The 23,771-nt window shown below is 48.9% G+C and overlaps 1 protein-coding gene across 2 annotated transcripts in view; it reads right to left on the reverse strand.

The window, feature by feature from the left end:
* Positions 1–23,771, reverse strand: part of XYLB (xylulokinase) — a 191,071-nt gene that overhangs the window by 97,532 nt on the left and 69,768 nt on the right. For both annotated transcript variants that reach the window (XM_060248075.1, XM_060248074.1), the window contains exons 14-15: positions 22,956–23,029; positions 21,417–21,513 (exon numbers count right to left, since the gene is read on the reverse strand). In XM_060248075.1, the coding sequence (XP_060104058.1) occupies positions 21,417–21,513; positions 22,956–23,029 (171 nt within the window). The remainder of the gene's footprint in view (positions 1–21,416; positions 21,514–22,955; positions 23,030–23,771) is intronic.

Raw genomic sequence — 23,771 nt, forward strand, 5'->3', positions numbered from 1 at the left:
ATCAAGCAACTGAAAAGTGGCAAGGCAGCAGGAGTTGATGGAATTCCACCAGAGATCTGGAAGCATGGGGGCACAGTACTACATAGCTCACTTCACAAAGTACTTGTCACCTGCTGGGAACAAGGCAAATTACCACAGGACTTTCGCGATGCAATCATCATCACCCTATACAAGAACAAAGGGGAAAAGTCAGACTGCTCCAACTACCGGGGGATAACCCTGCTCTCCATCGCAGGCAAAATCCTTGCCAGAATACTCCTGAACAGACTGGTGCCCACCATTGCAGAAGAACTCCTCCCAGAGAGCCAGTGCGGCTTCAGAGCTAACAGGAGCACCACCGACATGGTATTTGTTCTCAGGCAGCTCCAAGAGAAATGCAGGGAACAGAACAAGGCTCTGTATGTGACTTTTGTCGACCTTACCAAAGCCTTCGATACCGTTAGCAGGAAAGGCCTGTGGCAAATCTTGGAACGTTTAGGATGTCCCCCAAGGTTCCTCAGCATGATCATCCAGCTACACGAAGACCAGCGAGGCCAAGTCAGACACTGCAACGACCTCTCGGAGACCTTCCCAATAGGCACAGGTGTAAAGCAAGGCTGCGTTCTCGCGCCAACTCTCTTTACGATCTTCTTTAGCATGATGCTTCAAAGAGCCGCAGTAGATCTAGATGAGGACAATGGTGTCTACATCCGCTATCGCACTGATGGCAGCCTGTTCAACCTGAGGCGACTAAAGGCACACTCGAAGACAATGGAAAAACTCATCCGAGAGCTACTGTTTGCTGATGATGCTGCACTCGTCTCCCACTCGGTATCAGCTCTGCAGCATATGACGTCCTGCTTTGCAGAGGCTGCCAAGCTATTCGGCCTAGAAGTTAGTCTGAAGAAGACAGAAGTTCTCCACCAGCCTGCACCCCAGGAAGACTATCACCCTCCCTGCATCACTGTGGGTGAATCAGTTCTGAAGACAGTCCAGCAGTTCAGCTACCTGGGGTGCATCATCTCCTCAGATGCCAAGATCGACAAGGAGATTGACAACAGGCTGGCAAAGGCAAACCGTGCATTTGGCCGACTGCACAAAAGAGTGTGGAGCAACAAGCATCTGAAAAAAGGCACAAAGACAAATGTTTACAAAGCGGTTGTGATGACAACCCTCATCTATGGCTCCGAATCGTGGGTTTTATACCGTCATCACCTGCGACTCCTTGAGCGCTTTCATCAGCGCTGCCTTCGCACCATCCTCAACATCCACTGGAGTGACTTTGTGACCAACACTGAAGTCCTCAAGCGGGCAGAGGTTACCAGCATCGAGGCACTGCTTTTGAAGACGCAGCTGCGCTGGGCAGGGCATATTTCTAGGATGGAAAACCACCGCCTTCCCAAGATTGCCCTGTATGGCGAACTCTCCACCGGCCATCGAAATAGAGGGGCACCAAAGAAGAGGTACAAGGACTCCTTGAAGAAATCCCTTAGCACCTGTCACATCAACCATCACCAGTGGTCTGACCTAGCCTCAGATCGCAAAGCATGGAGGCACACCATCCACCAGGCTGTCTCTTCGTTTGAGAACACACGCATAGCTGGTCTTGAGGACAAAAGGAGATTGAGGAAGAATCGCACTGCTACAGGACCAACCCTAAATCAGACTTTTCCCTGCAGCCGCTGTGGCCGGACCTGCCTGTCCCACATTGGTCTTGTCAGCCACCAGCGAGCCTGCAGCAAACGTGGACTATTGCACCCTTCTTAAATCTTCGTTCGCGAAGCCAAGCCGAGAGAGATGTGACACAGGGTGTTGGACTGGATGAACCTTTGGCCTGATCCAACATGGCTTCTCTTATGTTCTTATGTGACACAGAGTGTTGGACTGGATGGGCCATTGGCCTGATCCAACATGGCTTCTCTTATGTTCTTATGTGACACAGAATGTTGGACTGGATGGTCCTCTGGCCTGATTCAACATGACTTCTCTTATGTTCTTATGTGACACAGAGTGTTGGACGGGATGGACCACTGGCCTGATCCAACATGGCTTCTCTTATGTTCTTATGATTGTAATACTGGAAGATTTCCGGGTGCCACCCGGAGGTTGGCAGTGCTAAGACAGACTGGGGTGGGGGAGGGTGGGACCCAAAATAGAGTGACGAAGGTGGCAAACAATTTTAAACCAGGTCCTATTCTGCAGATTGAGGCGAAAGGTTGTAAAAACACTGAAGGCACCCCCAGCTCATTCAAAACCTTCAATCCGCCAATCAAATTACACCTGAGTTGCTGTGCAAATATGCCCCCGGCCCAATGGGGAAGTGGCTCATTTGTTTATCTCACCTGTAATTAAAACAGATAAGTAAGCCGTGCAGAAGGGCTCCTTGTGGGGAAGACAGTTGATCCGTACAAATAGGATCTACTTAGAAGCCGACACATCCCAGTAAATCAGCTGTCAGCAAACATCTATACGGGTTGCCTTTTCCAGGAAGGGAGAGCTGATTGGACAGGCACAAATGGAAGGGGGAACGGGAAGGGGTGCTAACGCACAATTTAGTGATGCTCTCGGCTAAAGATTGACAAATACATTTATCAGTTTGTTTGTAGCATGCATGGAGCCTCTAAAAATTGATTCAGCCCTGTCAAACTATCAACTGTAAAAATTATTAGGAATCTGCCCCTGGAGGATAGACATGCTTCTTAAAATTCAATTTAATTGCATCCTTCAAACTTCTCTGGAATTTCTTCCCAATGCAGTATCTAACCATGTCATTCAGAATCTGTACACCATTAATTATTAGAGCAGGGCAGGTTTATTCCAGTCTGAATGCTGAGGAACCACATATACCACTCAGAGTTCCTTGAAGAAAGGGTGGAATAAAAACAGACAGAGAGGTAGGCAAATCGGGTTTGCCTTGCTCAAGGGGCGATGCCCTAATAGCCCAGAAGACCCTGATCTTGTAAGAGCCTGGAAGCTAAGCGAGATTACCATGCTCAATACTCAGATCGGAGACCACCAAGAAGGAAGAAGGAGGAGAAGACTGCAGATTTATTCTCCAACCTTCTCTCTGATTTAGAGGCTCAGAGTGGCTTACAATCTCCTATATCTTCTCCCCCCACAACAGACACCCTGTGAGGTGGGTGGGGCTGAGAGGGCTCTCACAGCAGCTGCCCTTTCAAGGACAACTCCTACAAGAGCTATGGCTAACCCAAGGCCATTCCAGCAGCTGCAAGTAGACGAGTGAGGAATCAAACCTGGTTCTCCCAGATAAGAATCCACACACTTATTTATTTGCGAGGTGACATGATAGAGGTTTACAAGATTATGCATGGGATGGAGAAAGTAGAGAAAGAAGTATTGAGATTTACAAACACCAGCACAATTTTAACAGAAAGGAAGAAGGCATTTTCATCCACCAATCTTGGTACCCAGCTCTGCAAAACACCCTACAGACTATAAATTGCAGAAAGTCTCAGAACAACCAGCAAATTCCACAGAACAATCAGCACAGTCAACAACCATCTTCCTTATCTTCAATCCCCTTCCAACCTTCCCAGCAATTAACACAGAACAATGGTCACATTCAACAGCCAGTTTCCTTATCACTACCCTTCCAGGAAGCCCCACCAAACAATGGGCACATCCACAAACCAATTGCCCTTTCATCACACCCCCTCCAGCCTACAAATAGCAGCTCTCCAGCAGCCCTGGCCCCACTCAATGCACAGCAGCCAAGAAGGTCTGAGCGCCTGCTCCGGCTGCAACGCCACTGAGGATGTTCTCCGCAGCTGAGAACGAAACGTCTGGAAGGAAAACTTTCTCCAGTAGAACACGGCACTTGATCCCGAAAGATTCTACAAACCCTAATAAAGAAAGAAGTCCTTTTCTCCCTTTCTCACAATACAAGAACTCGTGGGCATTCAATGAAATTGCTGAGCTGTCGGGTTAGAACAGATAAAAGGAAGTACTTCTTCACCCAAAGGGTGATTAACATGTGGAATTCACTGCCACAGAAGGTGATGGCGGCTACAAGCATGGCCAGCTTCAAGAGGGGATTGAATAAAAATATGGAGCAGAAGTCCATCAGTGGCTATTAGCCACAGTATACTATTGGAACTGTCTGGAGCAGTGATGCTCTGTATTCTTGGTGCTTGGGGGAGGCAAAGTGGAAGGACTTCGAGACCCACTTGCGAACCTTCTGATGGCACTTGGGGGGGTGGGGGTTGGCCACTGTGTGACACAGAGTGTTGGACTGGATGGGCCATTGGCCTGATCCAACATGGCTTCTCTTATGTTCTAATGTTCTTATTTATTTTATTTATATCCCGCCCTCCCCACCGAAGGCAGGCTCAGGGCAGCTCACAGGTTAGGGTCAAAAAATGACCAAACAAGATAAAAACATTGATAACACATAAAATATAAAAACAACATTAAACTATCAGTAAAAACAATATGACAATAGATGCTAGTACAATGATTCATGACGCAATTAAGTTTCGATGGCAGCAGCATGACTGGATAGTCAATGTTGGATGTTCCAAGGGACCCCAAATTGCCATAGCGTGGTAGGAAGTCCAGAATGATGTTAAGTTCCGGTTTATGGGCCTAGTCCATTGCTGTAAGTTGTCCTTATGGAAAAGCAAGGAAGAGAAACCACTTAACCATTACACCAAACTGGAAGACCCTGCAGAGGAAGGCAATGGCCAACCACCTCTGCTTCTCCCTTGCCTCGAAAGCCCCTTGCTGAGGTCACCATAAGTCTGCGATGGGAGACCACCAAGGAAGCCTCTTCAGAGGAAGACAATGGCCAACCACCTCTGCTTCTCCCTTGCCTCGAAAGCCCCTTGCTGAGGTCACCATAAGTCTGCGATGGGAGACCACCAAGGAAGCCTCTTCAGAGGAAGACAATGGCCAACCACCTCTGCTTCTCCCTTGCCTTCAAAGCCCCTTACAGGGGTAACTGTAAGTCTTGGTAGGGAGACCACTGAGGAAGGCTCTGCAGAGGAAGGCAATGGCCAGCCACCTCTGCTTCTCCCTTGCCTTCAAAGCCCCTTACAGGGGTAACTGTAAGTCTTGGTAGGGAGACCACTGAGGAAGGCTCTGCAGAGGAAGGCAATGGCCAACCACCTCTGCTTCTCCCTTGCCTTGAAAGCCCCTTACAGGGGTAACTGTAAGTCTTGGTAGGGAGACCACTGAGGAAGGCTCTGCAGAGGAAGGCAATGGCCAACCACCTCTGCTTCTCCCTTGCCTTCAAAGCCTCTTACAGGGGTAACTGTAAGTCTTGGTAGGGAGACCACTGAGGAAGGCTCTGCAGAGGAAGGCAATGGCCAACCACCTCTGCTTCTCCCTTGCCTTCAAAGCCCCTTACAGGGGTAACTGTAAGTCTTGGTAGGGAGACCACTGAGGAAGGCTCTGCAGAGGAAGGCAATGGCCAACCACCTCTGCTTCTCCCTTGCCTTCAAAGCCCCTCGCTGGGCTTGCCCCTATGTTGGTTGAAACTTGATAGCACATATGGATATAGGGGAACAGCCCTAATAGCTGCAATTGGCTTGGATTTGTCCAAGCATGGAAGCTAATCAGGGTTAATCATGGCCAATACATGGATGGGACGCTAAGGAAGAGTGGAGCTGCTATCCAGAGGAAGGCAATGGCAAACCACCTCTGTTCATCTCCCGTCTTGAAAACCACATTAGATGGAACTTCATGGGATCACCATGAGGCAGCTGTGACCTGACAATGCATTTTACCTTAGGGAATGGTCAGGTGGACTTCTGCTCTAGGCTCACAAAGAAAGGAACCTGCCCATTTGGAGAAGAGCAGGAGACAGAAGATGATGATATTGGATTTATATCCCGCCCTATACTCTGAATCTCAGAGTTTCAGAGCAGTTACAATCTCCTTTATCTCCCCCCCCCCCAACAGACACCCTGTGAGGTGGGTGGGGCTGAGAGAGCTCTGGGAGCAGCTGCCCTTTCAAGGACAACTCCTACAAGAGATATGGCTGACCCAAGGCCATTCCAGCAGGTGCAAGTGGAGGAGTGAGGAATCCGGTTCTCCCGGATAAGGGTCCTCACACTTAAGAACTACACCAAACTGGCTCTCTGATTCTGGAACTCTGGAAATAGCTTTCTCTTTTTGCCAGAGGGACTCACAAGAACCTGACACTGACCCTATTTGATGACTGTAACAGATAGAAATAACTAATGATACTGGCAGCATTCACACATTGTCACATATCGTTATGTTCTGGCAATAATTCATAACTGGATTTTCCTGTGTAGAAAACTCAATCCAGTTGAGGATGACTGTTATCAGGCAAAAATAGCACAGTATCCCAACAGCGTGTGGATCATTTATCTACCACAACAGCCTCAGTAATAACCAAAGCCTTTATCTACCAAAAGCATCTCAGTAATAAAGTTCCAGACACCCACATGTCAGCGAGCACACAGATCTGTCCACTTCCTCTTGCCAGACTCACCTACATAAATGGAGTGGGTAATAGGCTGGGCCCCGGGGAGAATTATGACCTTTCCCCCGGGAGACACAGACTGCGAAACCACCCACTCCACCTCGGGAAAGCAAATTCTCAATGCATAGTGTCGGCTGCTGTCACATCAGCAGCCGGTGGACCAATCCTCTCCCTCTGCCCTTTTGACTATTTGTACATCTGAGAATTCCGAGCTACAGTTGACAAGGAAGTTCACGTACTACAGGAGGTGGTGGCAGCTACAAGCATAGCCAGCTTCAAGAGGGCATTGGATAAACATATGGAGCAGAGGTCCATCAATGGCTATTAGCCACAGTGTATTGTTGGAACTGTCTGGGGCAAGTGATGCTCTGTATTCTTGGTGCTCGGGAGGGGCAACAGTGGAAGGGCTTCTAGTGTCCTGGCCCCACTGGTGGACTTCCGGATGGAACCTGGGTTTTTTGGCCACTGTGTGACACAGAGTGTTGGACTGGATGGGCCACTGGCCTGATCCAACATGGCTTCTCTTATGTTCTTCTGTGACACAGAGTGTTGGACTGAATGGGCCACTGGCCTGATCCAACATGGCTTCTCTTATGTTCTTCTGTGACACAGAGTGTTGGACTGGATGGGCCATTGGCCCGATCCAACATAGCTTCTCTTATGTTCTTATGTTGTTCTAATGTACAGATTTCAAACATTCCCACTGTTTGGCGGGGCCATCTTGATCAGAGAAAATGAATGGAAGACACCAAGGGATGTATCTATATATCTTCTGTTCAGTTGGTGCATGCAAGAGAATTGATGAAGCTGTTTTTTCTGACTGAAAAAACAATACATCTTTGTTTTTATTCTTTCTCTCTTACACAACGTGTTTATTAAATTTATATATTTTAAGTTATTTACCTCTATTTATTTAATTTATCTATTACCTCAATTTAATTTATTTATTTATTTACCCCAGTGGGGACTCAAAGTGGCTTACATTGTTCAACTCTTCTCAGACTCAGAGTGGCTTACAATCTCCTATATCTTCTCCCCCCACAACAGATACCCTGTGAGGTAGGTGGGGCTGAGAGAGCTCTCACAGCAGCAGCCCTTTCAAGGACAACTTCTTCAAGAGCTATGGCTGACCCAAGGCCATTCCAGCAGACCCAAGGCCATTCCAGCAGCTGCAAGTGGAGGAGTGGGGAATCAAACCCGGTTCTCCCAGATAAGAGTCCGCACACTTAACCACTACACCAAACTGGCTCTCCAGCCTCTCCCTTGGTTTAGGTGGGCAGCAGTGTTGGTCGGCAGCACCCGAGTTGAGTCCAGCGGCACCTTTATGACCAATGAAATCTAATTCAAGGTATGAGCTTTCATGTGCATGCACATTTCCTCAGATACCTTCCGTTTCTATGCATTGGGGGAAGTGTGCGTACACACAAAAGCTCCTATCTTGAATAAAACTTGGTTGGTCTTAAAGGTGCCACTGGACTCAGACTTTGCTCTCCCTTGGTTTGTTTGCCTCTCCCCCTTTCCTCCCTATCCTCTCTCTCCTTTTAGGGTTCCCCCGCCCTCACATTTTACATCGTAGCCTTACATTAGTATAATATAGTGGGTTCAATGCATGGAGATGAGACGAGGCAGCAGTGACCAAAGCAAAGCTGTTTTATTAAGTACAGCTTGGCAGTGGCTGAACTCTAAGACTGCTCAGCTGGGCCAACGGGGCCAGCTGTACACACTTCAAAGTTCCCGCGCTAAGACGCCATTGGTCATCCAAACCAGCAGGGGGTCCGTGATTGGAGCAGGGCAGCAGGGATGTGGATCCTCCCGCCCATTGTTCCTTAGACCCCAAGCTCAGTCCTACAGGCTCCAATGAGCCAGGCAGGAACCCATTAATAGATACTATTGGTCCACATACACAACAGTTAGATATTTTCAAGCTATTCCATAAGTAACGCTAAAAATGTTATTTTCTTCTGCCTTAACTACAGAGCTTTTATGAGGCTTCCTGGGAAAATGGTTTTTTAAAGAAGTAAATAAAATTCCCAGCCAGCCTGAATTCTGGCATGATGTGCGTGTACACACACACAAACACACACACGTACGTACATATATTGCTCATTAGAGGTGTTAAAGACAAATTAAACTGAGTTTGTTATATCCTGAGGCTAGGCTCTCACAGAACAACCTTTTTGCGCGGTGCACTTTGCTCAGAAAAATGGCAACGCGCAAAGGACTCTTCCTTCAGGTCACTGCTTTGAACTCGAAGGCTCGTCGATGTTGGCTGGCAGCCACGTTGTCTGCAGATACATTCCCGCAAAATCACTGGGAGCCACTGAGGTCTCGCTGGTGTGGTGGAAAGTGCTGTCAAGTTGCAGGTGACTTACTGCAACCCTGCGGGGTTTTCAAGGCAAGAGATGTTCAGAGGTGGTTTCGCCATTGCCTGCCTCTGCACAGCGACATTGGGCTTTCTTGGTGGTCTCCCATCCAAGTCCTAACCAGGACTGACCATGAGAAGAAGGAGGAGAGAACAAGGAGAAGGAGGAAGAGGAGGAGGAGAGGAAGGAGGAGGAGGAGGGGAAGGAGGAGGAAGAGAAAGAGGAGGAGGAGGAGAAGAAAAAGGAGAAGGAGAAGAAGGAAGAGGAAGAGGAGAAGGAGGAGGAGGAGAGGAAGGAGAAGGAGGAGGAGGAGGGGAAGGAGGAGGAAGAGAAAGAGGAGGAGGAGGAGAAGAAAAAGGAGAAGAAGAAGAAAAAGGAGGAGGAGAAAGAGGAAGAGAAGGAGGAGGAAAGGAAGGAGGAGGAGAAAGAGGGGAAGTTGGAGGAAGAGGAGGAGAAGGAGAAGAAAAAGGAGGAGAAGGAGGAGGAAGAGGAGGAGAGGAAGGAGGAGAAGAAGGAGGAGGAGGGGAAGGAGGAAGAGAAGGAGGAGAAAGAAAAGAAGAAGGAGGAGGAGAAAGAGGAGGAGGAGAGGAAGGAGGAAAAGAAGGAGGAGGGGAAGGAGGAGGAGTTGGAGGAGGAGGAGAAGATAAAGGAGGAGAAAAAGGAGAAGGAGGAGGAGGAAGAGGAGGAGGAGAAGGAGGAGGAAGAGAAGGAGGAGAAGAAAAAGGAGAAGGAGAAGAAGGAGGAGGAAAAGAAGCAGAAGGAGAAGCAGAAGCAGAAAAAGAAGGAGGAGGATTGCAGATTTATACCCCACCCTTTCTCTGAATCAGAGACTCAGAGTGGCTTACAATCTCCTTTATCTTCTTCCCCCACAACACCCCGTGAGGTGGGGGGGGTGTCGAGAGACCTCTCACAGAGAAGCTGCCCTTTCAACGACAACCTCTGCAAGAGCTATGGCTGACCCAAGGCCATTCCAGCAGCTGCAAGCCGCATACTTAACCACCACACCAAACTGGCTTCCGTAATCTGGCAAGATCAGATGAGCCTGGGCCATCCATGTCAGCAGTGTGGTCCCCCCGTTAGAAAGTGGCGCCTAATGATTAAAGGGGGATCCGCTACTTTCCACCCAACGAAAGCTTCAAGGTCAGGCATGTGCTTTGATCCAAATGATCAGCTTGTTCCTGCGCTCTTCCAAATGTTTAGCATTTTCACCCACACTGAATAATGCAATCAGAGTTGCCAGCTCTGGGTTGGGAAATATCTGGAGATTTGTGGGGTGGACTCTAGGGAGGGTGATGTTTGGGGAGGGGAGAGATCGCAGCAGGGTATGCCATACACTCCACCCTCCAAATAAGCCATTTTCTCCAGGGGAACTGATCTTGGTCATTGGAGATTAGTTGCAAGAGATCTCCAGTTGCCACCTGGAGAGTGGCACGCCTCCGTTCAGACAGCCTCCAATGCACTCTGTGACTGGATCTTACTGTGTAAAATGGCAAAATCCACTTGCAAATCATTGAAGAAATGCATTGAAAAATGGACGGAAAGTGCACTGTTCAGTGAGAGTGTGAAAGTGCTGTAATGTTTCTGCCTCTTCTCTTTCCTTTTCCCTGGACCTTGCTGCCCTTTCTTGGGCAGAGACTTGGCCTGACAGATCAAAACTAAAACTGCCGTCCTGGTTGAGCCCCAAATTAAGTGAACAGTCTAAAGAACACATCCCTGTCGTTTAGGGAAGGTCACAAGCAGTGCAAGCCCACAGCTGAGCTGTGCGATTGGTAGTTATTCTTCTAAATAGAGATGTTCAGGGGCGGTTTGCCATTGCCAGCTTCTGCATCTTGAACCTGGTATGCTTTGGAGATCTCCCGTACTAGCCAGAACCAGGGCTGTAGCCAGGATTTTAAAAGTCAGGGGTCTTTTCAAAAAGTCAGGGGGCACCCTCTCCCATCCACTGCGGAGCTTAGAAGAAGACGACGACGACATTGGATTTATATTCCGCCCGCCACCCTGAATCAGAGTCTCAGAGCGGCTCACAATCTCCTTTATCTTCCTCCCCCACAACAAACACCCTGTGAGGTGGGTGGGGCTGGAGAGGGCTCTCACAGCAGCTGCCCTTTCAAGGACAACCTCTGCCAGAGCTAGGGCTGACCCAAGGCCATTCCAGCAGCTGCAGGTGGAGGAGTGGAGAATCAAACCCGGTTCTCCCAGATAAGAATCCATGCACTTAACGGAAGGAAGGAAGGAAGGAAGGAAGGAAGGAAGGAAGGAAGGAAGGAAGGAAGGAAGGAAGGAAGGAAGGAAGGAAGGAAGGAAGGAAGGAAGGAAGGAAGGAAGGAAGGAAGAAGAGAAGAAGAAGAATTGCAGATTTATACCCCGCCCTTCTCTCTGAAGCAGAGACTCACAGCGGCTTACAATCTCCCATATCTTCTCCCCTCACAACAGACACCCTGTGAGGTGGGTGGAGCTGAGAGAGCTCTCACAGCAGCTGCCCTTTCAAGGACAACCTCTGCCAGAGCTATGGCTGACCCAAGGCCATCCCAGCAGCTGCAAGTGGAGGAGTGGGGAATCAAATTTGATTCTCCCAAAGAGGCATCCACGCACTCAACCACTACACCAAACTGGCTCTCGGAAGCTTTCTGGGGTGGGGGCAAAAGCTGGAGGCTCTGGAAGTGGCCAAGCCGAGGCAGCCAACCCTAAAACTTTGGAGTCAAGACGGGACTGCACGTTGCGTGCAAGCAGAGGGGGGTGGTTTCCTTCCACCTCCTTCTCCCCTGTCCTGGCACTTTGCCGCCAGCAGCTCCACCCACGCCCCCCTCCCCCAGCCCATTCCACGTGGCTTCTTCCGCCTCCCGCTCCTCAACCTCCCTCTTCTCCTCCTGGTGCTTTTGCTGCTGCACTGCACTCTGCCCTGCTCAGCTCTCCCAGCTCCAGCTGCTGCTGCTGATGTTTTGCCGGCTCAACCATGGCCAAAAAAGAGAGAGAGAAGCAGGCTGTGCCTCCGAGGCGCCCCCACCCCCCCCCCGGAAATTGAGGGGCTGGACCTGGAAGTCAGGGAGGCAGTGCCCCGCAGGACCCCCTGTGGCTACAGGTCTGGCCAGGGCTGACCTTGATGAGCTTTTGAGATCTATACGACATGAGGCTGGTCTGGGCTACCCAGATCAGGGCGAGCTGTATAGCTGGTGTGCGACTGATGCACACAACCTGCGCAATTAGCAACGCACCGTATGTGACGCTTCGGACAATCTGCAAACCGCACAGTCACAATGATGATATTGGATTTATATCCCGCCCTGTACTCCAAATCTCAGAGTCTCAGAGAGGTTGCAATCTTCCCCCCCCCACACACACACACAACAGACGCCCTGTGAGGTAGATGAAGATATTGGATTTATATCCCACCCTCCACTCCGAAGAGTCTCAGAGGGGCTCACAACCTCCTTTACCTTCCTCCCCCACAACAGACACCCTGTGAGGTAGAAGAAGATATTGGATTTATATCCCGCCCTCCACTCCGAAGAGTCTCAGAGCGGCTCACAATCTCCTTTACCTTCCTCCCCCACAACAGACGCCCTGTGAGGTAGAAGAAGATATTGGATTTATATCCCGCCCTCCACTCCGAAGAGTCTCAGAGGGGCTCACAATCTCCTTTCCCTTCCTCCCCCACAACAGACACCCTGTGACGTAGAAGAAGATATTGGATTTATATCCCGCCCTCCACTCCGAAGAGTCTCAGAGCGGCTCACAATCTCCTTTACCTTCCTCCCCCACAACAGACGCCCTGTGAGGTGGGTGGGGCTGGAGAGAGCTCTCACAGCAGCTGCCCTTTCAAGGACAACCTCTGCCAGAGCTATGGCTGACCCAAGGCCATTCCAGCAGGTGCACGTGGAGGAGTGGGGAATCAAACCCGGTTCTCCCGGATAAGCACGCACTTAACCACTACACCAAACTGGCTCTCAATGGTGCTATTGGTGTGAGCGTGGAAATCAGAAGAGCGCCATGTCGTTCCTCTCTAAACACCTGCAGGTGCAAGCTATCCAGGCGTTTGTTTTAACGGAACCCTGTGTTTTGGGTGTGAGTGGCAATTTCCACATGATGCTGATACTCAAACTTCAGACTGTGCATCCCTGCACACTGCTGCTGTTTCTTAAAACCAAACCACCACCCCCCCCCCCCCCCAAGATTCAGTGCAACCACAAGACACAAACAGGCCACTGGAACATAATGGGAACTCAGAGGAAAGAATGGCGAGAGGCAGGGGTTGTTTTGTAGAAAAATAGGCGGCGCAGCTCATTAACATAACTCATTAGCATAGGACGCCCCCCCCCCAGCCAAAAGCAACCCAATGTAAGAAAGGAGAACCCTAGGCAAGCAAGGCCTACTTGGGCTGGCTAGAGATCCAGCCAGCCCAAGCAGACCTCGCTTGCCTGGGACTCTCTTGGGCTGCCCCCCTCCCCAGTCAAAAGGCCAGCAAGCCACCCGCTGCCCAAAATCACATAAGAAGTGGAGAAAGGGTGGCGTGGGCTTCTCCAGGGGTTGATGAGGGCTGCTGGAGGCGTGGCAAAGCCCCTGGCGGCTGGCTGGCTGCCCACTCTCCTAATCCAGGGATTGTTATGCAGCTGCACCTACTATTCAATGTCAGTGGGGAGGAAGAGGGGGAACCCTCAGAAAGGTTCAGGAGCTCTGCTCCTGTGAGCTCGTGCTGAATCTGAGGCCTGAAACCGGGGCAACATTTCAGTATCGATTGCTTTTGAAAACTGCTAGTCCCCCTGGGCAAAGTGAGGGGGGGGGGGGAGAAAAGAGCCATCGATTTAATCTGTATGCAATTACAGAATGGCCTCTTCGCAGAGTTCTTCACCTCATCTAAGAAGGAACAACATTAGTTACGATGAAGGTAGCCATAACTCTTCGGCGATGAATACAAAGGAAGGGACGGGGAAAGGATTTCAACTGGCTGCTGGTAGCGTTCAGAAGTGGTGGCCAACTTCGGCTGCTCGGTTCTGCGCTGGAAACTTCCCCAAGCCCCTCCCACCACCACCACCAGCTCACTGCTATGGCTCCCACTGCTATCAGCTGGGGGGGGCGGTGAGAAATGCTGCCCAAATGTGAGATAAAACGCGATCGCTATCTACGGCTTGATGCCTCTCGTGCATTCGAGGGCCTGCTGACAACTAATCTAGCAGTCCAGATTGCTTACGCTTTGGGATATTGTTGCAATGTGGGTTCCGTGAAATGAGATAAGAAGTCACTGTCAAGCTAGTTCCAGAAAACCTGACACAACGCGTCAAGGGCGTCTCCTACACTGAACCAATGCAGCAAGAGCTTACAAGTGTTGCAAATTACGCCCAAGTCTTTCTTGTGCAGCCAGTGTGGTGCTGTGGTTATGGAGGGTTGGAAGAGGATCTGGGAGGCCCAGGTTCAACCCCCACTCCCCTCCGCCACGAAAGCTCAATTTGGTGTAGTGGTTAAGTGTGCGGACTCTTATCTGGGAGAACCAGGTTTGATTCCCCACTCCTCCACTTGCACCTGCTAGCATGGCCTTGGGTCAGCCATAGCTCTGGCAGAGGTTGTCCTTGAAAGGGCAGCTGCTGTGAGAGCCCTCTTAGCCCCACCCACCTCACAGGGTGTCTGTTGTGGGGGGGAGAAGATAAGGGAAATTGTAAGCCGCTCTGAGACTGATTCAGAGAGAAGGGTGGTGTATAAATCTGCAGTCTTCTTCTTCTTCTCACTGGGCAACCTTGGACCACTCTCAGCCTAAACTACCCCACAGGGTTGTTGCGAGGATAAAATGAAGGAGAGGAAAACCATGTAAGCTGCTTTGTGTCTCCATGGGAGGGGGGGTGGAAGGTGAGGTATAAATGAAATAATTTTTTTTAAAATGAAAAGGCAGCAAAGTCTCAGCTTGATAGGGCTGATTCTGGAGTTAGACCAGCAGGAGGTGTCAAGTACTGCAAAGTCTTCATTAATGATGTACTCTATGCTTATTTAATCATAGAAACTTTATTCAAAATAAAGCTAGAACTGAGGAGTCACAGGGAGACTATCAGATATATAGTTTGGTTCAGACCATTACTTCATTTAAGAACATAATGTATTTTAATGTATTTTATCGTATAATGTATTAACTGTAATCGTGGTGTTTTCCATATCTGTGAGCCGCCCTGAGCCTGCCTCGGCAGGGAGGGCAGGATATAAATAAAAATTATTATTATTATTATTATTATTATTAGAGAAGCCATGTTGGATCAGGCCAGTGGACGATCCAGTCCAACACTCTGTGTCACATAAGAACATAAGAGAAGCCATGTTGGATCAGGCCAGTGGCCGATCCAGTCCAACACTCTGTGTCACATAAGAACATAAGAGAAGCCATGTTGGATCAGGCCAGTGGCCGATCCAGTCCAACACTCTGTGTCATATAAGAACATAAGAGAAGCCATGTTGGATCAGGCCAATGGCCCATCCAGTCCAACACTCTGTGTCACATAAGAACATAAGAGAAGCCATGTTGGATCAGGCCAGTGGCCCATCCAGTCCAACACTCTGTGTCACATAGGAGAAGCCATGCTGGATCAGGCCAATGACCCTTCCAGTCCAACATTCTGTGTCACAGAAGAACATAAGAGAAGCCATGTTGGATCAGGCCAATGACCCATCCAGTCCAACACTCTGTGTCACATAAGAACATAATAGAAGCCATGTTGGATCAGGCCAGTGGCCCATCCAGTCCAACACTCTGCGTCACACAGTGGCCAAAAAAACCCAGGTGCCATCAGGAGGTCCACCAGTGTTCCACTGTTACCCCCTCCCTCCAAGCACCAAGGATACAGAGCATCACTGCCCTAGACTGAGTTCCAACAATACGCTGTGGCTAATAGCCACTGATGGACCTCTGCTCCATATGCTTATCCAATCTCCTCTTGAAGTTGTCTTTGCTTGCAGCCGCCACCACCTCCTGTGGCAGTGAATTCCCTGCTGGATCAGAGGAGCAGTCCATGGTGCCCCTCCCCAAGCACCCAGAATACAAAAAAAGCAAAAAAGTGCCTTTTTCTCTACCAATGAAGCAACATCCCTGCCCCCTAGAACTCTAGTTACCCTTAGCCACAAGCAGCAAGTCTCTTGAGAGTACAACCTCGAAGGCTTAGGCGTACCCAATATCACAGGGTGAGAAAGGATACTTGTAAGTTTCCCAGACTCAGTAAGCATGATTAAACAGCCAGCTGCCTCTACAAGCACAGTAGCACACTGTTACAAAATCTGAACCAACATGGAAGAACTTATGGCAAGGGAACATCTTGGCGGGACACAGCTGGGAAGCAAATAAGCGGTGGTGTGGTTGTAGGGGTTAAGGTGTCACACCAGCATCCAGAAGATTCGGATGCAAATCTCCACTCTGCCATAAAGTTTGCTAGGTGACCTTGGGCTGTATGCCTGCACATGTTTTGGGAGCAGAAGCTTTTTGGCAGAGGATTGAGATTACACCTTAGGACACAGGGGCAAAGGATTCAAAATCCCAGGTGAGTTCTCGCCAGGCTCTGAGCTGTGAAAATTTGGCAGAACTCCAATGAAGAAACTCTGCAGTTCAATCCACATACCAGTTGAGCCTAAACTGGTTAGATTTTAGTCCAGTAGCGCCTTGGAAACAAACAAGAATTTTAGGGTAAGCTTTTGAGAGTCCAGCTTGAGTACCCAGCTTGCTGGGGGTAAAGTGTAGCTCTCCGGATGTTTTTTCCCCACAACTCCCATTAGCCCCAGCCATTGGCCATGCTGGCTGGGGCTGATGGGAGTTGTAGGCAAAAGACATCTGGAGAGCTACCTTTGGTGTAGATGACTGGGGAAGGCAATGGCAAACCACCCCGTTAAAAAGTCTGCTGTGAAAACATTGCATGCGACATCATCGCAGAGTTGGAAACAATTGGTGCTTGCACGGGGGACTACCTTTACCTTTACTTTATTTAATCATAGAAACTTTATTCAAAATAAAGCTGTATTAGGCAAGACCAGGTCACATATAAACTATCAGATATATAGTTTAGTTCAGACCATTACTTCATTTAAGAACATAAGAGAAGCCATGTTGGATCAGGCCAATGGCCCATCCAGTCCAACACTCTGGGTCACATAAGAGAAGCCATGTTGGATCAGGCCAATGGCCCAGCCAGTCCAATTTGAGAGTCCAACTTCCCTTGGTCAGATATGAAGCCTAACTGTTGAACTGAGATTTCTGTCCAAAAAGAGGAGAGGGGTACACAAGAAAAGTCACAAGTAGGTTATCTGGAGAAAGGGAAGCTGAGGGCCGGGGGTGGAGGAAATTACATACAAAGTGTGCAGGTTATCTGCACAAATCAAAGAATGTGAAAACAAGAAAGAGCTGAGCATGACTTCATCTGCGCTCCCCACCCCCTAGGTCAACAACCCAAAACAGGATACAGGGTGTTCTGGAAGGATTTTCCTTGAAATCTGATTGAGACAGGTTGGGACAATAGAAGCAGAACAAGTCAAATGTTTTTTTTTTAAATTTTGATGTTGGCAGCCGGAACCAAAAATCACAAACTCCCTGGCTAGGGTTCAGCCAGAGACGCTGGAGTGAAATGATTCAAAGGCAAAGGGCAGCAGAGCGAAAAGACAAATTTGCCATGAGATGGGATCGACTGCCCTCTCCTGGAGAAAAGGAACTGCTTGGAAACTATTTCTAGCTGACAACACGCGGTGTTGAATTACAGTCCCACAAAAGCACTTTAATGAGTAATAATACCTGATGATTGTATCACACTTCAGGCCTTGATCTCACCTAGGGTTGCCAAGTCCTATTCAAGAAATATCTGGGGACTTTAGGGGTGGGGCTAGGAGACTTTGGGGGTGGAGCCAGGAGACATTGGGGGTGAAGCCAGGAGCAGGGTTGTGACAAGCTTCATTGAACTCCAAAGAGCGTTCTGGCCATCACATTTAAAGGGACTGAACAACTTTTAAATGCCTTCCCTCCATTGGAAATAATGGATAGGGGCACCTTCTTTGGGGGCTCATAGAACTGGACCCCCTAGTCCAATTTTTTTGAAACGTGGAGGGTATTTTGGTGACAGGCAGTGGATGCTATGCTGAAACTTTGGTGCCTCTAACTAAAAAATACAGCCTCCTCAGAGCCCCAGATACCAGCGGATCAATTCTCCATTATATCGTATGAGAATCGATCTTCGTAGGGAATCATGGAGTGCCCAGCAGACATTTCCCTCCCCCACCCCCATCTGATGACCCTGAAGCGGGGGTAGGGCCTCCAAACCGAGGGATCCCCTGCCCCTACCTGGAGATTGGCAACACTAATCTTACCATGCGTATTTGGAACAAAGAAGCACTTATTTCAAAAGGGAGGTTCTCTCGCATCCATGTGAATAATTTAAAAGGCAGCCCTGACAAATGGAAACAAATTTGGAAACAAATGGTCACATTTGTTTCCAAATGTGACCAGTAAAATGAGTCTGGTAAAGGCAGGAGGGCAGCCCATTTTGCAGGCAGCCAGCTTCTGATATTCGGAGGCTTTAGAACCTGGGGTTGCCAGCCTTCAGGGTAGCACTACTGCAGCTTGAACGGCAAAAAGATTTCTTGACGTGAAAGTATTAGTCATGTGTGAGAGGACTGGAACACTGATGAGCTCCCCTGCAGAGAATGGCTGTTTTGAAGGGTGGACTCTATGGCACTGCACCATGCTGAGGCTCCTCCTCTCTGCAAACCCCGCCCTCTCCTGGATCCACTCCCAAAGTCTCCAGGTATTTCCCAACCCCGACCTGGCAACCCTATGGGAGGTTCCGTTTCACCATCACGGCTCGTTGCAACTCAGACCGATTTCCCCACTCACCTTATGCCGCTCTGACGTCGGCGTTTTTGCGCCGCAAACAGAAACTGGGTTTTAGCGGTTTCTGTTTGTGGCACAAAAAAGCCGATGCGAGCTGCAGCCCCGGGGCAGACAGTGCGAAACTGGAAGGGAGCCCCGCTGAGAAGAGGAACGTCACAGCGGCGTAAGCTGAGTGGGGAATCGGTCTGAGTTGCATTTTGTTAAACAATTCACAAAGTTACTTGGGAAAATCATTAGGGACCGTGATCTATACTACTGAGTACAGCTTGCTGAAATTAGGATCCCGCTATGGAATTCTGCATCCTTTAATGTGTTGTTAATAGCACCCCGCTCCCAATTACGTTGTTCAGTTATGTTATTAGACTTCCTGGTTGGTTCGACAACCCCGCTCCGATTGCATTGTTTACTGAGTGTCTCATCCTGCTGATTGTATTGACCCACTCCACGTAATCTGCCTTGAGCCCAAGTGAGAATGTCAGACTATAAACATGAGTAGAAATAAAAGAATAATGGTTACGGTTCCCAGCCTCCGAGTGTGGTGCGGAGATCTCTCAGAACTACAACTCATCTCCAGGTCACAGAGTTCCCCCCCCCCCAGAGAAAAGGCCTGCTTTGGAGGGTGGACTTTATGGCAGTATACCCCTCCTGAAGGCCCTTGCCTCAACAAACACTGCCCTTTCCAAAGCTTCACCCCCTAATCTCCAGGAAATTTTCAATCCAGAGAAGAAGGAGGAGAAGGTGATGGGAAGGTGATGATGATACTGGATTTATATCCCGCCTTCCACTCTGAATTTCAGAGTCTCAGTGGCTCACAATCTCCTTTATCCTCCTCCCCCACAACAGACACCCTCTGAGGTGGGTGGGGTTGAGAGGGCTCTCGCAGCAGCTGCCTTTTCAAGGACAACCTCTGCCAGAGCTATGGCTGACCCAAGGCTATGCTAGTAGGTGCAAGTTGGAGAAGTGGGGAATCAAATCCAGTTCTCCCAGATAAGAGTCCACACACTTAACCACTACACCAAACTGGCTCTCCTACTGAGAGCAGGCCATCCTATTGGCTAGTAGCCACCGTCCATTCAGACTTCATGCCAAATTATAATTATCCTCCAATACAGCTTTCTGCTTTGCTTTTCTGAGCCTCTGACTTCTCCCAGATTTCTCCCACTCTAGCGTGCAAAGTTTGATGCCAACGCTTCCCAGTATGACCAAACGCCAACCCACAGCAACAGCTGACTACAGGAACCTCAGCTACAGACTCCAGTACAAACCCCCGGTACTTTGTCTAGCTGTGTTGTTCAGTCGCACAGTCGAGTCCGACTCTTTGCGACCCCATAGACAAAGTCACGCCAGGCCCTCCTGTCTTCCACCATCCTCCGAAGTCTGCCCAAATTCGTGTTAGTTACATCAGTAACGCTGTCCAGCCATCTCATCTTTTGCCGTCCCCTTCTTCTTTTGCCTTCTGACTTCCCAGCATCAGGATCTTCTCCAGGGAGTGCTCCCTTCTCATTTGGTGGCCAAAGTATTTGAGCTTCAGCTTCAGCATCTGGCCTTCCAGGGAACAGTCAGGGTTGATTTCCCTTAGGACTGACTGATTTGATCTTCTTGCAGTCCAAGGGACTCTCAACCTAGATGTACCTTGGCCCTAATCCTATGTATCAGATTTCACACGGACATCTACTCTTGGCTGCATAATATATCACATAATCAGAATTTAAAACGTTCTGCTCAGAATTCCTATTGGTCTTCATAATGCATTTCTGGTGCAGGGTCACCTAGTGAGCTTCATGTCAGAGGCAGGATTTGAACCCAAGTCTCCCAGATGCCAACCACCTGACACTCTCTAACCACCGCACCGCTGCCCCACCACCACCACGTGCGTCTTTATTATTCATCTGCATCTCAAGAGATTAGCTCTTTCCTTGTAAATGATTAACAGCATCATAATAGCTCCTTTTAAATGTAACCCTCTGGAGCTAGAATTGCAAAATACGCTCTCGTATAAATTCGTGCGCAAGAATAAGACGTTCTCTGCAATTTCCAAGTAAGCAAAGATGCAATCATAAAACACTGCAGTCAGAAAAGCTTAACAGAGAAGGGCTTCTCGAGCCACCAAAACTTCACTTTCTACCCCAACCAAGCATCCATTCTATATCCCATTTCCCCACATGTGTATGCCACCATGTCATCCCTGCCCTCATGGCTTTGGTAGTGTGCCTAATTTAATTTTTTTAATCGGGGGGGGAATACTTTCCCACCTCAAAGTCTTGCTCTTGGAGAGCCCACAGAGGCCCCTCTCCTACCCAACACAGATGAAGGGCAGCCATACCCCCCGTAGATCCAACTCAGTCAATTTGGGAGATGGAAGGTTCTAAATCAGAGGTAGCCACATGTGACTCTTTCACCCACATTGTGTGGCTCTTGAAGCCCCTACCACTCCACTGGCTGGATTGGGGAAGGGATTTCTGTCTTTATAATACTTTGCCAAGCCAGCCGGCAGCTTGGAGAATGTATTTAAAGTTAAAGTTGCTTTCTTTCCATCTCTTCTTCCTCCATCTATTTCTCTTCTTTCCTGCCTGCCTGCCGGCCTGTCCGACATTCATGTCTTGCAGCTCTCAAACATCTAATGTTTATTTTACGAGGCTCTTATATTAAGCAAGTTCGGCCACCCCTGCTCTAAATGACCTCGAGGGTTATTTACCAAGGCTCACTCTTAACATATCCTCACTCTAACATTCTCTGCTAGTCCCGTTGCTGCTCCATAAGCACTCACAGATCTTATATCCCAACTTCTCCGCATGAAGCCGCTTGATCATGAACTGTCCTTCTATCAAGGCCCTTATCTCCACTTCCTTGGGAAACGACGGGACCTGGACAGGAGAAGGAAGAAAACTGAGTAAACATGTGTGCTTCTAAGAGACTGAGTACGGAGGGGGCATATGGCAAACTTGTAATTAGGTCAAGATGGGTATCTGAAGGAGCGAGCAGTGACTCATGCAAGCTCGTCCCCTGTCACAAATTGTGTTATTCTTTAAGGTGCTACTGGGACTCTTTCCAACTCGTATTTGTGATGCACTGAATTCATCTTTTCTCTGATCTTCTCAGGGAACTGCAGTCAGGAGCAGACAGGAAAGTGAAAACTGCCCTATAGCAAGTCAAGCTAAGTGGCGTCTGCTTGTGCCGCTAGCTGGCATCACAGGGCCAATCAGCACAGAGGGGCCAACAATTAGGGTTGCTGTACAAACCCCTTTATCAGGCAGCATGGATGAGAAAGGGGACATTGTGCAAGATCTTGCCTATACAGGCATCACATTCCTTCCCTTAGCCCTTGGAGCCACCATTTTAACATAAGAGGAGCCATAAGAACATAAGAGAAGCTGTGTTGGATCAGGCCACTGGCCCATCCAGTCCAACACTCTGTGTCACAGAAGAACATAAGAGAAGCCATGTTGGATCAGGCCAATGACCCATCCATTCCAACACTCTGTGTCACAGAAGAACATAAGAGAAGTCATGTTGGATCAGGCCAATGACCCATCCATTCCAACACTCTGTGTCACAGAAGAACATAAGAGAAGCCCTGTTGGATCAGGCCAGTGGCCCATTCAGTCCAACACTCTGTGTCACATAAGAACATAAGAGAAGCCGTGTTGGATCAGGCCAGTGGCCCATCCAGTCCAACACTCTGTGTCACATAAGAACATAAGAGAAGCCGTGTTGGATCAGGCCAGTGGCCCATCCAGTCCAACACTCTGTGTCACAGAGTGGCCAAAAAACCCAAGTGCCATCAGGAGGTCCAACAGTGGGGCCAGGACACGGGAAGCCCTCCCACTGTGCCCCTCAACCACCCCAAAGCATCACTGCCCCAGACAGAGAGTTCCAACGACAAGCTGTGGCTAATAGCCACTGATGGACCTCTGCTCCATATGCTTATCCAATCCCCTCTTGAAGCTGCCTATGCTTGTAGCCGCCACCACCTCCTGTGGCAGTGAATTCCACGTGTTAATCACCCTTTGGTGATGTTGGATCAGGCCAATGGTCCATCCAGTCCAAAACTCTGTGTCTCATAGCTGCCAAAACCCAGGTGCCATCAGAAGGTCTACAAGCAGGGCCAGAACTTCAGAAGCTCTCCCACACTTGTCCCCCAAAAATAGAGAGCATCACTGCCCCACACAAAGTGTTTCATCAATACATTGCGGCTAAGAGCCACTGATGGACCTCTAAGAAAGGAAAAGCCTGCCACCCATGTCCTATGAGACAGAAAGATTCATAGCGCAACCCTCAAAACTAGTGAGAATTAGGCTGCTCTTACGCTGTTGTTCTGCGAGTCGAATCGGTAGATTCCCACAGCTTCAGGTATAATCTCCATCACATTGAAATAAAAACCTAGAGGAAAAAGTTGAAAGCAGAGTGGCACTTATGTCTGGTAACAAAATATTCACACGATTATAAATATTTGTACCTTAAATTCATTCATTTCATTTCATTTATTCAATTTATACCTCCGCCTACCCCACAGATGGACTCAGGGCGGCTCACTTCATAAAATCATCAGAAATAAAGCAATAAATAGTATCAACACTTAATTGCATAAAGTCCTGTGCCTCATGTCAGATAGAAATAAGTAACCCCAGAGAGTCCTGGATGGCCCAGGCTAGCCCAGTCTCATCAGAAGAAGAAGAAGAAGGAGATGAAGAAGAAGAAGAGGAAGAAGAGGAAGGAGAGGAAGAGGAGGAAGGAGATGAAGAAGAAGAGGAAGGGGAGGAAGGAGAAGAATAAGAGGAAGGAGAGGAAGAAGAAGGAGAGGAAGAATAAGAGGAAGGAGAAGAAGGGGAAGGAGAGGAAGAAGAGGAAGGATAGGAAGGAGAAGAAGGGGAAGGAGAGGAAGGAGAGGAAGGAGGTGAAGAAGAAGAGGAAGAATAAGAGGAAGGAGAGGAAGAAGAAGAAGGGGAAGGAGATGAAGAAGGAGAGGAAGGGGAAGAAGAAGAGGAAGGAGAGGAAGAAGAAGAAGAGGAAGGAGAAGAAGAGGAAGAAGAGGAAGGAGATGAAGAAGAAGAGAAAGGAGAGGAAGCAGAAGAAGAGGAAGGAGAGGAAGAAGAAGAAAGGGAAAGAGAGGAAGAAGAAATTG

This window comes from Heteronotia binoei, chromosome 10, assembly GCF_032191835.1.
Source record: "Heteronotia binoei isolate CCM8104 ecotype False Entrance Well chromosome 10, APGP_CSIRO_Hbin_v1, whole genome shotgun sequence".
NCBI classification, from domain to species: Eukaryota; Metazoa; Chordata; class Lepidosauria; order Squamata; family Gekkonidae; genus Heteronotia; species Heteronotia binoei.